Source organism: Mus pahari, chromosome 1 (assembly GCF_900095145.1).
Source record: "Mus pahari chromosome 1, PAHARI_EIJ_v1.1, whole genome shotgun sequence".
Taxonomy (NCBI): domain Eukaryota; kingdom Metazoa; phylum Chordata; class Mammalia; order Rodentia; family Muridae; genus Mus; species Mus pahari.
In genome coordinates this window covers 17459964-17474394 of record NC_034590.1, presented here as the reverse complement: position 1 = coordinate 17474394, position 14431 = coordinate 17459964, and the positions used below count along the sequence as shown (strand labels likewise).

Below are 14431 nucleotides of genomic sequence, written 5' to 3'. Positions count from 1 at the left end.
CGTCATGAAGACAGGACGGGCTGCCCTCTGTTCCAGCTGTCCACCTAACTGTGAGGATGACGTCATGAAGACAGGACGGGCTGCCCTCTGTTCCACCTGTCCACCTAACTGTGAGAATGACATCATGAAGACAGGACGGGCTGCCCTCTGTTCCACCCCAGGCAGAGAAAGCTTGGTATTTGGTGACTACTGAGAGCATGAATGAGTCAATGAATGAATATGGGAATAAGTGAGTGAGTGACATCTGTACAAGCTGTGGTGGCTGAATAAGATGTCCTCCTAATAGTCTTGGGTATTTGAAAACTTGGTCCCTAGTTGGTGCGACTCGTGGCCTTGTTGGAGGGGTGTTACTGGGGTTGGACTCGTGGTTTCAAAGCCTCTTGCCATTCCCACACTCTGCCTGTGCTCTGTGGCTGTAAGGTGTGAGTGCTTGGCTGCTCTAGCTGCCTGAGGTCTGTTACTGCCACTCTACCATCATGGACTCGCCTCTCTGGAATTGGAAGCTCTTTCTTAAGTGATCCTTTCTCTAAGGGGAGCTTCTGATACTAACATCCTGTTCCCCAACTGGTTCTTAACTTGTCAGTAAAGAAGGCTGGGGGACAATTGCTGGGCAGAAAGTACAGGTGGGACTTCCAGGTCCCAGGGGAGGAAGGTGAGGGGGCTTTTTCTGCCAAACTTTGGAGGAAGAAGAACATAGCAGTCATGTGAGGTCTCGGGAGAGCTTGGGCCTATGGACTCCACTACAGGCGGGTGGCCAAGGTTATTTGGCAGGGCTAAGTGGGACTAGCCACTAAGTTTAGGGCAAGTGGAGAGGTGGAGATAGGGCATGCTTTTCCAGGTGGGAGATATCTGCCCCCAGCAACTGTGTCTAGAAGGAAAGTTGTACAATGACAAGCTGTGTCTTTTCTCCTCAGATTCAGGGAAATTGGAGAGGATTGGTCGCATGGTCACCTCCTGGAGCCAAAGGTGGGCAGAACAAAGGGAAGGCGGGAGGGGCCTGAGCGCAGTTCATCCCAGCAAAGGCAAAACTACACACAATAGTCCTTGGTCACAGTGTCTTATCACAGTAAGGGAAGAACTACTAAGACAGCCTTGGCCCAAGTGATCTCGTTGGCCTAGGAAGTTCTCTTCCACAACACTGAGTCCTTGTCCCAGCGCCTTGCTACTTCCCATTCATCCTGAGAGTCAAAGCTCACAAGCCATGGCCTGCACTCTCTGTTCCAGGCTGAACTTCCTGGCTGATCTTACAGGGCATCATCACCCCCCAGGCTAGACCACCAGCATTCTGCCCTCTGTGCATCCCTGAAGATCAGCCTGATGGGGAAGTTGGGGTTTAAAGAGGACATGGGATGGTTTTGAGGTACGTACCAGCCTGCAGCCCACCTGCAGCACACATCTCTCTGATACCACATGCTTTGGGTTGTCATCCAGGGCTGACTGAAGGCTCTTCCCCAGGCTGGGGAACACTAGGAACCTAGAACACAGAGGACCTGGGGAGCTGGAGATGTGCAGTGCCAAGCCCTGAAAGATATTCTCTAGGGACTGGGCAGTGCTGGCAAGCTAGGACAGTAGTCTCCACCGGTGCTAATCTCAGCTGTGTTCTCCTGCAGTTGGGTTCACTGTCCCGCTTTCTTGTAAGTTCTCACACTGCAGATAAGGGGACTGAGGTGCCTCACCCCTGAGTTCTCACCCAATCCATACACAAGTCCATTTCCCTTTGCCAATGCCCACATCCTGGTTGCCGGCAAGCCCCTGCCTCTGCTGCTTCTCCACTCTGCTCTTTTCCCTTTCCCTCTGCTGCCCAGATTGAAAAATGAAAACTTAAAAAGCACAATTACAGGACAGTGGGGCTTTGGTCACCTGCTGCTCTGCAAGTGAAGCTGAATAAATTCAGCATTTGGCAAGCTGGACCTACGCTAACTACATGGCACAGTCCCATCCTGAGGGAAGGCAAATCCTTTGTCCCCGAGAAATGCCCACCCATGCCACTGAGGGACCAGCAGGTGGGGGCGGCGGGAGCGGCCAGCAGGCAAGGAGGCTCACCTGTACTTGTCCTGGTGAATGCCAAAGCCGATACAGCTGGGGATGGCCAGGAGCGGGAGCAAGGACTTCTTCTTCCAATTGTTCACTGCAGATGCAGAGACCTGAGTCAGATCCATGGTCAATGCCAGTCCCAAAGAAATAGCCTCTGCTTAGGCCGGAAACAGAGAGAACCCAAACCAGACTCTGGGTCTCTTCATGGGTTGTCATTGGGATGGCAGCCTTGTGGGTGTCAGGGAGGAGAGGTGGGGACAGGTGGGCACATCTGTGATCCACGTCTACAGGTGACTTCTGAGCAAGCATACACAAAGCTGGCATGAGGGGAAGAGGGCAATCACAACAGGGCAGGGCTTTGATCGGCTCAGTTGGCAGAGTGCTTGTACATTAGATAATGTTCTAGTGCAGCACTGCATAAAAGCTCCTGTGGTGGGGCACACTGGTAATCCTGTTACTCAGGAGTCCAAGGTCATCCTTGGCTACATTTCTAGTTCAAAGAACCCAGGACTACATGAGACTGTCTCAAAAACAGAGAAGAAGGGAGGGTGATCTCTGAGTTTACATGCAAAGCTAACAAGATTGATAGACGTCTAGCCAGCCACAGCATCACTGGGCCCCTGTGCTACTGCAGAGGAGTGTGTGTGTGTGTGTGTGTGTGCGCGCGCGCGTGTGTGTTTAGGGATCTGGCCAGGTACAGGTGGGCAGGGAAACCCCTGGGGGATAGCATCTCAACTACTACCTATGAAGTAAATCCTTCCTACAGGCCAGTTCCAGGGCAGCAATACAACAGGACTGAATGTGGCTGGACAGGGGCGGAGCATGTAGAATAGCATTTCCACACATTTATACAACCCAGATTGCATGGCTCACAGAACATAGGAAAAAATGTGAATAATTTTGTTTTGAATGTAACCAATTTGGTTAAAAGTTTCCCTAGCAATGTATGACATCCCAGCCAGCACACAGTGCTCACGACAATCACGGCTTGTCTCTTAAGAGCTGCTACAGGCCAGGCCCGCCTGTCTGTCCTCCAAGGGGGCGGGGGGCTGAGGGTGATGGGGACTGGCTTGTGTGTACAGGAGAGATGCACACTCAGGTCTTTGGTCCCTTCATAAAATACCTTGAGGACCCTGTCACCCAGCCCAACTCCCCCGCCCAGTCCCTGTGGAATACCTTGCAGAGGCTTGGCTGCTCTCTGAAAGAAGTTCTGCTCATTGAAAAGACGCCCATCCTTGGAGTCCTGGGGTGACAGGGGAGCAGAGACTGTCACACTGAACTCCCTTAGACAAGGGCCATAGATTCCCACAAGACCTCACTGCCACCTCAACAGATTCAGTCTCTTCCTGTCCCATACCAGATCCACGACTGAGCAGGTTTTGCTTCCTGGTGCCCAGCGATCTTTGATTATTTTATGGCAAAATCCACACATTTGTCCCCAGATATGTGGCCCTCAGCTAAAACCTTAATTTTCTAGCCTCCTTTTCAATGAGGCATAGCTTCATGACCAAGTTCTGGCCAATGAGGACATGACCAGCACATCCAGGGAGTTCCAGATCAACCTAGTCTATGTACTGAAAACCTGTCAGAAACAAACAAAAATACGTATCAGGGCTGAAGAGATGGCTCAGTGGTTAAGAGCACAGGCTGTTCTTGCAGAGAGCCCAGGTTTGCTTCTCAGAACCTATTACCAGGCAGCTCACAACCACTTGTAACCCCAGTTCTAGGGGAGCTGGCACCCACTCTCGGCCTTTGTGGGTACCAAACATGCAAGTGGTACAGGCAGTCTAAATACTCATATACATAAATATATATTAAAGATTGGGTCTTTTTCATATCTAGATAGATAGATAGATAGATCTATACCCCTCCCTCCCTCCCTCCCTCCCTCCCTGAATGAGTCAGCCAAGCCCAATTTTCTAGTTATACATAGTATCTCCCTTGGTTCTTACAGCTAGGTTTCTCCAACAACCTTCTCCCTTTCTCTCTTTTCCTGGTCTCCCTCCCCTTCCCTTTCTCCCCCACCTCTACATCCCCTTAATTCTTCTAGGACATGGCTTCATGTATCCAAGGCTGGCCTGTAACTGCTGATGTAGCTGAAGACTGTGAATGCTTGATTCTCCTGCCTCCACATTCTCAGTGTTGGGACGACAGGCATGAACCACACCTGGCTTGTGTGGAGCTGGGGATGGAACCTGGGACTCTGCATGCTGGGCAGGTACTACACCTCCCGAGCTGCATCTCCAACCTGACTCCTTTCTTCTTTCTTTCCTGCCTCTTTGTCCCCACCTCTCTCCATTCCTTTCTTCTTATCTGTTAAGTCTGGAATACAGTAGCTACCTCCAAGGCTTGCTGATAGAATCCAGGGACAGCGCATGGGGCTCACTTAGCTGGGGTCTGTCACCCAGGCGCTCTGAAGCAGATGGCACTAGGCCTCGGGTCCCTGCACAGACATATCCCACCCCACACCCTCCTGCTCATGCTATCACTCTCTCCACCTCCTGGCTGCCACAACTGGAGCTGCTCTTGGCCACACCCTCCCACATGATTGACAAGTGAGCTGCACTGCCTGGCAATGCCTTCCCCATATGACAGACTCATAGTTCTGAAACCATGAACCAAATAAATCCTCCCTCCCTTGATGTGCTTTACAGACATCTTGTCACAGTGATAAAAAGGTGATAAATACAGTATGTGACCATCATACTCATGCATGAGGGGGCAGCAGAGGGCAGGTAGGTACGGGAAGCTGTACTGATGCAGAAACTTGAAGCTGAGAGGGAACAGGATTCCATGGCCAGGAAACATCAGAGGCAGATGTAAGGACAAGCCTCACTTCTGCCTCCCAGTATGAGGAAGGAATGTGTCCAGCCAGAGTCCCACGGCTATTCACAGACCAGGAGCACCCTGTTTTCAGGGTGGGCTCAGAGGTCAAGCATGAATTTGAAAAGTCCCACACCTGCCTTCCTTTCTGAGCTGCTTGCTCCTGGACCACTCACCAGTTTGAGTGAGAATCTCCACTTCTGGGTCCTTGATTTACAGGGGACGGTAGAAGTGGGCTCAGCTGTGGAATGGTCAGAGAGAGACATCAGAACAGAAGGGGAGGGTCAGGGTCTAATCCCCGAGCTGCTAGTAACCAAGGACCAGTTCTCTGGTTCCCATGGGGAAGGGCATAAGTGGTGCTCAACAGCTATCCTTCATGTTTTCTGCCTCCCTATCTTCCTTCCTCTCTTCAAAGTTCCAAGGGTTGAATCTAGAGTCTTGCATTAGCCAAGTGTGATCGATCTGTCAACTTGACACAACCCAGAATTAAGTGAGAAGAAAGTCTCAGTGAGGGATTGTCTGTATTGGTTTGGCCTGTAAGGGAGTGTCATAACTGATATGGGAGAACTTAGTCCATGTAGGTGGCTCCATTCCCTAGGCAGAGTTTCCTGAATTTTTAAGAGTGGAGGCAAGCTGATCACAAGTGAGCAAACACGCATCCAACTTTTCTCTTCATTCTTTATGGTTGTGACCAGCCCTGTCCTGCCTTAATTTTCAGGTTACTATAAACTGGAATTGTGGGCTAAATGCACCTCCTTCTCCCGAAAGTGGCTTCCTAGCAGTGTTCTGACACTCCACCACCTTCATCACATCCCAGCCCTGATGCCTCATTGTGACTTGATGGGCAAGGCTGTGCAAGCACAGTCCTGAGTGACTCTCTGATGACTTCTCAGTGTGGTCAGAGAGATGATGAGGTCCTCAGGACTCTGACCTGAACATTGTGTTAATCCTTTGAAGGATTCAAATATACTGGCATCACTGGGAGGTAGGGCTAAGCTGGAGGAAGGAAGTGGCTGGGGCATGCCCCTGAAGGGCATCCTTTGCCCTGGTCAGTCCCTGTAATGCTTTCCTCTGGTTCCTAGACACCTGGTCTGAGCTGCTCTGCTCTATGGGTCCTCCCTCCTGAGCCCTAGCCCATCTTTCCCCCTAAACTTGCTGTCCTTGGGTATTATACCCCTGCCCTTGTGGTGCTACAGTGCCTGGAGCATCCCTGTGAACTGGGACAGTGTGTACCTTCATAGAGAATGCCTTGGTCATCCCGGATCCGCAGGGCCCCCAGGGTCCATTGTTTCCCATTCTGGTCTGTCAGCTCTGTCCCTGTGGGCAGAGCCTGAAGTGAGGTGGTCACCCGGGTCCGCTTCAATGTCTGAGGACTCAGCCTGTTGGAAAGTGGGCTGCCTTTGGGGGTCAGAGGTCTGCTCCAGGTGCCTGCAGAGAAATGACCCCAAAAAGAGAAAGCAGAATGGGGCGAAGCAGTGCCCAGAACACTGCTCCTGCTTTTGTTCAGGAATTCTTCCTGACTTCCCACAGAGCAGAATCTTTGCCCCACAATACTGGAGACTGTCATGAATCAGGTTTGGACCCCTCCCAGTGTGGTAAGGATTGTGACTTAGACATAACCCGTCAGAATTGAATCTGAGATGAACCACTCAAGGCAGATAGTGGGGCCAGAAGAGGGATACATGGCTGCAACAACTCAAAGGAGGCTTACTGGAGGATAGCACATTGGAGAAATGTTTTACTGGTTACGGACATTCACCCAAAGTGTCCTGAAACGGGTCTTGGCTATGTGCTGAGCTAAGAAAAATGGCCAGTGGCATGTTAAGGCTCAGGCTTGATCTTGAAGGGCCCCCAGCCAGGATCTCTTGCCCAACACTGTCTGAAAAGATACAGAGGAGTCCCATATGGTCCTTTCCAAGAATATGCAGGCCAGGAAAAGGGGCTGCAAGGGACTTGGAATCATGAGTGATGAGGAGATCAATGAGGGCGTGTCTACCAGAGGCAGCAGAGGCCTCAGAGAAGCTCACATGCTCAGGAAGCACTCCAAGAGATCAGGCCTCTAAATGGTCAGGGAGGGTGAGTATGGCAGGCCAGCTGAAGATGAAGGCAAACTGGTCTGAGGGACTAGATGAACAGAGTTTAGAGGTGGACGGTCCCTCACGTGGCTTTCCTGTTTCCTGGGACATGGAGTCAGGAGCACAGTATGTGCGGCTGCCTTGCTGGAGTCGGTGTGTCACTGCAGGGTGGGCTTTGAGACCCTCCTCCTAGCTGCCTGGAAGCCAGTATTCTGCTAGCAGCCTTCAGATGAAGATGTACAACTCTCAGCTCCTCCTGCACCATGCCTGCCTGGATGCTGCCCCCACTTGATGATACTGGACTGAACCTCTGAACCTGTAAGCCAGCCCCGATTAAATGTTGTGTTATGGTGTCTGTTCGCAGCAATGGAAACTCTAAGACAATGTGGTTTAAATGTCAGACTAGACATGGCTAGAGAAAGAATTTGTGAACTAAAAGATAGAGATGAAGAAATTACTCAAAAACTGAATGTAATGGCATATTCCCATAATCCCAGTACTCGGAAGGAAGGCGGAAGCAGGAGAATTGCTATGAATTCCAGGCCAGCTTAGGCTATATAGTGAGAACCTATCTCAAACAAACAAACAAACAAACGAAATTGTCTAGAGAACAAACAGAATGACAAAAGTTATCAGATGGGATAGGTGCTGTTTGTGGAGTGATAAGAGTCAAGGCAGAGACCATGGACTATGGGCCATAGGTCCACTTGGGGGGTGAAAGGTTTCTGTGGGACAGACAAGAAGGGACACTGGGAAGATAGATGCTGGGAAGATGCTGGGAAGAGGTTCAAGGCAGCGATGACTGGCTGATGCTTCAGTTGGAATATCAGTAGTCTTTTCTTAAACACTGTTTTAATTTTTAGATTTTATTTTTAATTATGTCTATCTGTGTTTCTGTGGGGGCTGGGTGTTTTCACAGGAGTACGGTGGCTGTGGAGGACAGAGCAGGGCACTGGATCTCTAGGATCTGGCGCTACAGTGGTGGCGAGTTGTTGGACTTGGATACTGTAGACTGAACTTGAGTGCAAACTCCTAACTGCTGAACCAGCTCTCCAGCCCCTTGTCCCCCACCCTGCCAAACAACCCATCTTTGTCTCATCCAGACAAGGACCAGTCCCAGCTCTTACCTGTGGCCCTGTCAGGAGAATTCAAGGTGTTGTCTGACCCAGAACTGTCACAGTCAGAGTGGAGGGAGAGTGGGAGAGAAGTGACAGTGTGTGACCTTTTCACTTTCTTGGGAGAGGTTTCAAAACTGGAGTTCAGGTCTCTCCTGGGGCCTAAAAGTGAAGCAAATGCAGATTAGCATTCCGAGGGAAGGCCTTCTATGCATGGCAAAAGTCATGCTTTCTTCCAATTGTTGCAGGACAGCTCTATTCTCTGCTGCCCGCTGATGGAGAGCGCCTGCTTCCTGCTGCCTCTCCTCCACTAGCCCAGCCTCTTTTTTCACATTGTCCATCACTTGTCATTCTGATGTCTTCTGAGCAACTTTTTTTGTATTTTAATGTAGTGTATTAACATTATAATACAATGTAATACACTGTAATACCATGGTATACTCGTGGAGGTCATACAGCGACTTTTGGGAGTCAGTTATCTCTCTGCACTGTGGCTTCCAGGGATTGAACTCAGTTCCTCAGGTTTCTGCAGCAAGTACTTTCATCCTCAGACCTATCCTGCTGGCTCAGCAATTTGGTTTTGCTTGTTTAAGAAAAAGATTTTCAGCAGGGCAGTGGAGGTGCACACCTTTAATCCCAGCACTTGGGAGGCAGAGGCAGGCAGATCTCTGAGTTTGAGGCCAGACTTGTCTACAGAGTGAGTTCTAGGACAGCCAGGGCTACACAGAGAAACCCTGTCCCCCAAAAACCAACTAAACAAACAAAAAAGCAAAAAGAGAGCTAAGGCCTTCTTATATGATAAGTCTGAAACTCAAGAAGATTCCAGTTGTCCTTCCTTGGTCTCCTAAGTGCTGGGGTTACACATATGTGTTACTGTGTCATGCTTTTGAATAAATTCTCCAGTTCTATCTTCTACTTGAAGTGGAAACTTCTAGTTCTTTGGAAAGTCAGTTATGTCAAATGATGTTTTGCTAGGGCACAAAGATGAAAGGATGTTTTGCTAAAGCAGACACGTGAAAGACTGTTTTCCTGAAGCAGACACAGGTGAAGAGATGCTCTGATACCCAGACATATGAAAGGACCTGTGATGCAGGAGTATATGTATGATCCCACAGACAGTGGGAAGAGCACAGAGCATAGGTTTGGTCTGTTTTGCCTCACTATTCTTCCCTAAAGACATGCATGTATTGGTTCTCATTGTTTAGCTCAACTTGTGATAATGCCACCAGTGAGAGAAACTTGCCCAAGAACTGCTCCCGAGAATCCTGTGGCAGCTGCTACTTCAGTGGGCTCCCCTCAGGCCAGCAGGCAAGCCTGGCGATTTCTTGTAGGACTGAACTATAGCTGCCTGGTGTTTGCCTGCCTAGAGGACTGGACTGCGGCTGCTGAATTGTATTTGTTGTTTGCTACAGGATTGAACTGCTGCCCAAGGAGATCGAGCTTGCCCTCAAAGAACTGTTGCTGAACAGGTCCACTTCCCCCACATCCTAATAACTTTTCTCCTCCACTACCTCTACTGGTGGTGGGTAGAGGAGAGGTTGAATCCTTATTAAAAATAGGGTGCAAAAAAATTTTGCCTATATCTACTTCATGATTTCTCTCTCCAGCTGTGTCTAGTCTGCCATTTAAAGCATACACCTTCTTATTGCATAATTATGTACATATATATGCTTATATAATATATACTTAAAGCACTTTTATTACATTCTGCAAACATATTAGACATGCTTTGCAAATAGTTATAGCTTTTAATTCTGTTTTATTTTATTTATTTATTTATTTATTTATTTTTGAGACAGGGTCCTGGCTGTCCTGAGATTCACTCTGTAGACCAGGCTGGCCTCAAACTCAAAAATTTGCCTCCCTCTGCCTCCCGAGTGCTGGGATTAAAGGCGTGCGCCACCACTGCCCAGCTTATTTTTTTTAAAAAAGATTTATTTATTTATTATATGTAAGTACACTGTAGCTGTCTTCAGACACCCCAGAAGAGGGCATCAGATCTCATTACGGATGGTTGTGAGCCATCATGTGGTTGCTGGGATTTGAACTCACAACCTTCATAAGAACAGTTGGCGCTCTTAAAAGCTGAGCTATCTCCCCAGCCCTGTTTTATTCTTTTAAGTGCACTTAACAACTGATCCATCTCTCTAGCCCCATTTCTGTTTTACACTTGAGACAGAATCTTACTCTGTAGCCCAGGACTCAGATTCATGGTGATTCTCCTGCCTCAGCTTCCCAAATGTTTGACACAGGCTACCAGACCTGGCTGCAGCTGTTAATTCTGAGTGATTCAGTGATTCCAGACACCTGTAACTTCTTTATAATCCATGTGTATGCCAAGTGGCACACCCCTGTAGCGTGGCAGCTGGCAACTGCCATGATGATCACTGGAAAGCACCATAGAGGCGCTGGATAAAGTGGAATTTTGGGGCTTCTTTGGTGACTCACTTGTGTCATGTGACACTTTTCCTGGAAACTGTCTTAGGAGAGGATGTTCTGCGGAAGCAAAGGCGTGGGAAGATGTTTTGCTGAGAACAGACACGGGGGGTTTTCTGGAAGCCGCCAGGGGAAGGGCGTGTGATGCTTTGCTAGACAGGATGCTTGAGAGGACACGAGATGTTTGGAAGGGATAACCCAACAGGCGGAGAAGGATGCTGCGGCATTAGTTCCCCTTGGAACTCTTTGCAGCTGGTGGCTGGGCTTTGCTAAGCTGTGGCTTCGGTTTGCCCTGCCTTCTTTGCTGATCATCATTTGTTATGGTAGAGAGAAACACACCAAAGAACTTCTAGAGCTGTTCCAGAGGCTTCTCGCCGCTTCCAAAGACTTGGGCCAATTGGCAGAGCCTCAAGGTTTCTTCTGGATCAAACTGCTGTTGCTGATGCCTGAATGGTGTTTGCAAGTGGATTGAGCTATGGCCACTGACTAGTGTGAACTGAACTGCTGATATCCTGACAATAAAGACTGGAATTGCCCCAAAGAACTATTTCTACAGGTCCACATTCTCCTTTGCCCTATAAACCTTTCTTTTTCACTACTTCTGGTGAGTGGTAACCTAGAAGGGAGGTTAAAGCATTTAAGAGTCATTATTAAAGTAAGTTGTGAAAATGTAAGCCTACACCTGGCAAGATGGCTCAGTGGGTAAAGGTACTTGCTACTGAGCCTAAGGATGAGTGGTCAATCCTCAGGCCCCACATGGGAGAGAGAACACAAACTCCTGTAAGCTGCCTCCTGAATGCCACATGTGTGCCCTTGAAGAAATGTGCACTGAACACTCAGTGTTCTAATATGCATCAACATAGTCCATCTCCGGCCTTGCACTATAACTGTGTTACAGTCTGCTGGGACTATGAGGTGCTGGGACTATGTGGAGAGGAGAGGGCTACATTTTACTTAGTTCAGCCTGGTGTGCTCCTGCTCACTTCAGCTACATCTCCATCCTCTAAGACACAGCTGGCACCATGTCTAGTCAAACTCTTTGCTAAAGAAAAGTGTCACCTCCTGACCCCTGCAAATCAAAACGTGTACCCTTGTCTACCTCTTGTAGGCATAAATTTTTTGCAACCTACTTTAATAAATGTTCAACCTCTCCTCTTGCCAGAGTAGAAGAGAAAAGTTATTAGAATACAGGGGAAGTGAACCTGTTTAGCAATAGTTCTTTGGTGATGACATTAATCTTCTTAGACAGCAGCTCAGTCCTGTAGCAAACACTGAATCTGACTCAGCAGCTGCAGACCAGTCCTCTAGGCAGGCAGACACCACATGTGAACCAGCAGCTTTAGTCCGGTGCTGAAGAAACTGCAAGAGCTGCTGAAGAGGCAAGCTGTCACAGGAACCTCATAAGTAGTTCTTTGGCGAGTTTCTTTTAATGGCAATGTTACCACAGCAGAGCTCAGCAATGCTCCACTATACAAGGCAAACCAATGCACGCGTGTTGTTAGCAAAAAATAGTAAGGCTGAGCAAACCAAACCAATGCTCAGTGCTCATCTCCCACTGTCTGTGGGGTCACATTTATACTCCTTCATCCTTTCATGTGTTTGCTGTATCAAAACATCCTTTCACCAGGGTCTTCTTCAGGAAACATTCATCCCTGTGTCTGTTTTAGCAAGACATCCTTTCACATGTATGCCTCAGCAAAACATCATTTGACACGACTGACTTTCCAAAGAAACTAGAAGCTTCCACTTCAATCTCTGCTTCTGCAACCATGCTTAACTCTAACAGGAACTTCCCTTCTTGTGGTCATGAGACCCAGAGAGTACCCTCTGATAGTCACATAGTCAGGGATTTCAACACTGACCAACTACAGGAGCTGTGAGAATCTGCAGGACTGGGCACACACACAGGAGCTGTAAGAAACTGCAGGACAGGGTGGGACTTCCTGGCTCCTACCTGGAACGGATGACACAAGAGGCGTCTTGGCAGGCTGGGTGCCTCCATCCTCCTCTACAGGCAGGGCCTTGCCACAGTAAGGGCAGAACTTGAATGATACCTTGACACTTTTGCCACAGACTGGACAGAAGGAGATCATGCTGAAACAGAGAAAGGGAGGGGACAGGAATCAGAATGACACCATAAACACAATATGAGCTTCAAGTAACAGCAAAGGCAGTGTGCAAGCATATGGAGGCCGGATGTCACCCTCGGGTACGGCTCCCTAGGCACCACCCACCTTGTTTTGTGAGACAATTCCTCTCACTGGCCTGTAGCTTGTCAAGTAGAGAAATCTATCTGGTTCCCCTGTGTCTGACTCCCCAGGCTAGGATTATAGGTGTGCACAACATACCCAGATTTTTCTGTGAGTCCTAAGGTCTTTATGGTGTCGTAGCTTTAATTATTGACTTCACAAGTAGACTCAGTTGAGAGGAATGTTCCAATTGAGGAATTGTTTGGATTAGATCTGCATGAGGGGGGATTGTCTTGACAGATGTAGGAGGACCAGCTCACTGCAGGCAGAACCACTGCCTATTAGATGGTCCTAGGTTATATAAGAAACCCAGATGTGGGGCTGGAGATTTGGCTCAGTGGTTAAGAGCACTTACTGCTCTTCCAGAGGTCCTGAGTTCAATTCCCAGCAACCACATGGTGGCTCACAACCATCTATGATGGGATCTGATGCCCTCTTCTGGTGTGTCTGGAGACAGCTACAGTGTACTCACATGTATAAAATAAATAAATCTTTAAAAAAAAAAGAAGAAAGAAAGACAGACAGACAGAAAGCAAGCAAGCAAGCAAGCAAGCAAGAAAGAAACCCAGATGTGCATGCGCCAGCAGGCAGAGCCTCCATAGTTCGTGCTCTGACTCCCTCAGTGGTGGGACCATGCCTGCGAGTGTGAGGTAAGTAAACCCTCCCTCCCGAGTTTCACTTGGTCCGAGTGTTTTCTAACAGCAGCAGAAAGGAAGCTGAGCACACCACGGGTGAGCACTCTCCCAGCTGAGCTGCCTTGCCATCTCCCTTTTACTGATATTTCTGCCCTTCCCTTTCCTCTTTCCATACTGGAATAGCGGAATGTTTTGGGCCTGTTCCTTCTTACTGAGGACTTAGAGAATTCCCCAACTTGCCTTGGAAAGCCACAGCTATCCAGACAAGCAGGTAGAGATGCCTCGCAGAGAGGAGAAAGCAGCTTGTCTCTCCAGGACAGTGGCAGAGCACACGTCTTGCTATGGCTCAAGGTCTCCTGAGCCAAGGTCAGCCATGGAACCGTGTGCTGTGCTGCACAGATCATTGCTCAGACCCTGCTACCTTCCCAGAGGTGGGCAGGCCCAGCCAGACACTTACTGAACTGATTGCTTTTCTGATTGCTGTTACAGAACATCCCGCATGAACAACTCAGGCAAGGCAGGCAGGCTTACTCTGGGTGCCAAGGGCTGTTGAGTGCAGTGGTTCTCAACCTCCCCAGCACTGCAGCCCGTTACTACAGCTCTCCATGCTGTGGTGACTTCCAAACGCTCCTACCTGTTGTAAATCGTCAATATCTGACATGCACGATAGCTGATATACAACCCCTGTGAGGGGTTGTGACCCCCAGGCTGAGAGCCTCTGGCTTAATGGGTTAAAGTACTTAATGGGTTAAAGTCCTTGCTACCAGGGCTAGCAGTCTGAGTCCTATCCCTGGGTCCCACACAATGGAGGGAGAGAGGTGATGTGTGCAGGCTGTTCTCTGATATCTCCATGTCACCCACACGCACACACTTACATGGTCTCATGGCTTACTTTCTACTGCTGTGATACAAACCATGACCAGAACCAAGGTGAGAGGAAGGGGCTTATTTAGTCAAAACTTATAGTCCATCATGGAGGGTAGTTAGGGCAGAGACTCAAGCAGGAACAGAAGCAGAGGCCATGAAGGAGTGCTGCATACTGGCTTGCTCCCCATGACTTGTTC

General features: G+C 48.9%; 1 protein-coding gene across 3 annotated transcripts in view; it reads right to left on the bottom strand.

Moving 5' to 3' along the window:
• Vrk3 (VRK serine/threonine kinase 3) overlaps window positions 1-14431 on the bottom strand; it is a 33033-nt gene that overhangs the window by 12016 nt on the left and 6586 nt on the right. For all 3 annotated transcript variants that reach the window (XM_021203459.1, XM_029544486.1, XM_029544490.1), the window contains exons 3-9: window positions 12438-12577; window positions 8060-8209; window positions 6091-6285; window positions 5034-5098; window positions 3211-3277; window positions 2044-2128; window positions 1369-1474 (exon numbers count right to left, since the gene is read on the bottom strand). In XM_021203459.1, coding sequence (XP_021059118.1) covers window positions 1369-1474; window positions 2044-2128; window positions 3211-3277; window positions 5034-5098; window positions 6091-6285; window positions 8060-8209; window positions 12438-12576 — 807 coding nt within the window. In that variant the 5' untranslated portion in view covers window position 12577. The remainder of the gene's footprint in view (window positions 1-1368; window positions 1475-2043; window positions 2129-3210; window positions 3278-5033; window positions 5099-6090; window positions 6286-8059; window positions 8210-12437; window positions 12578-14431) is intronic.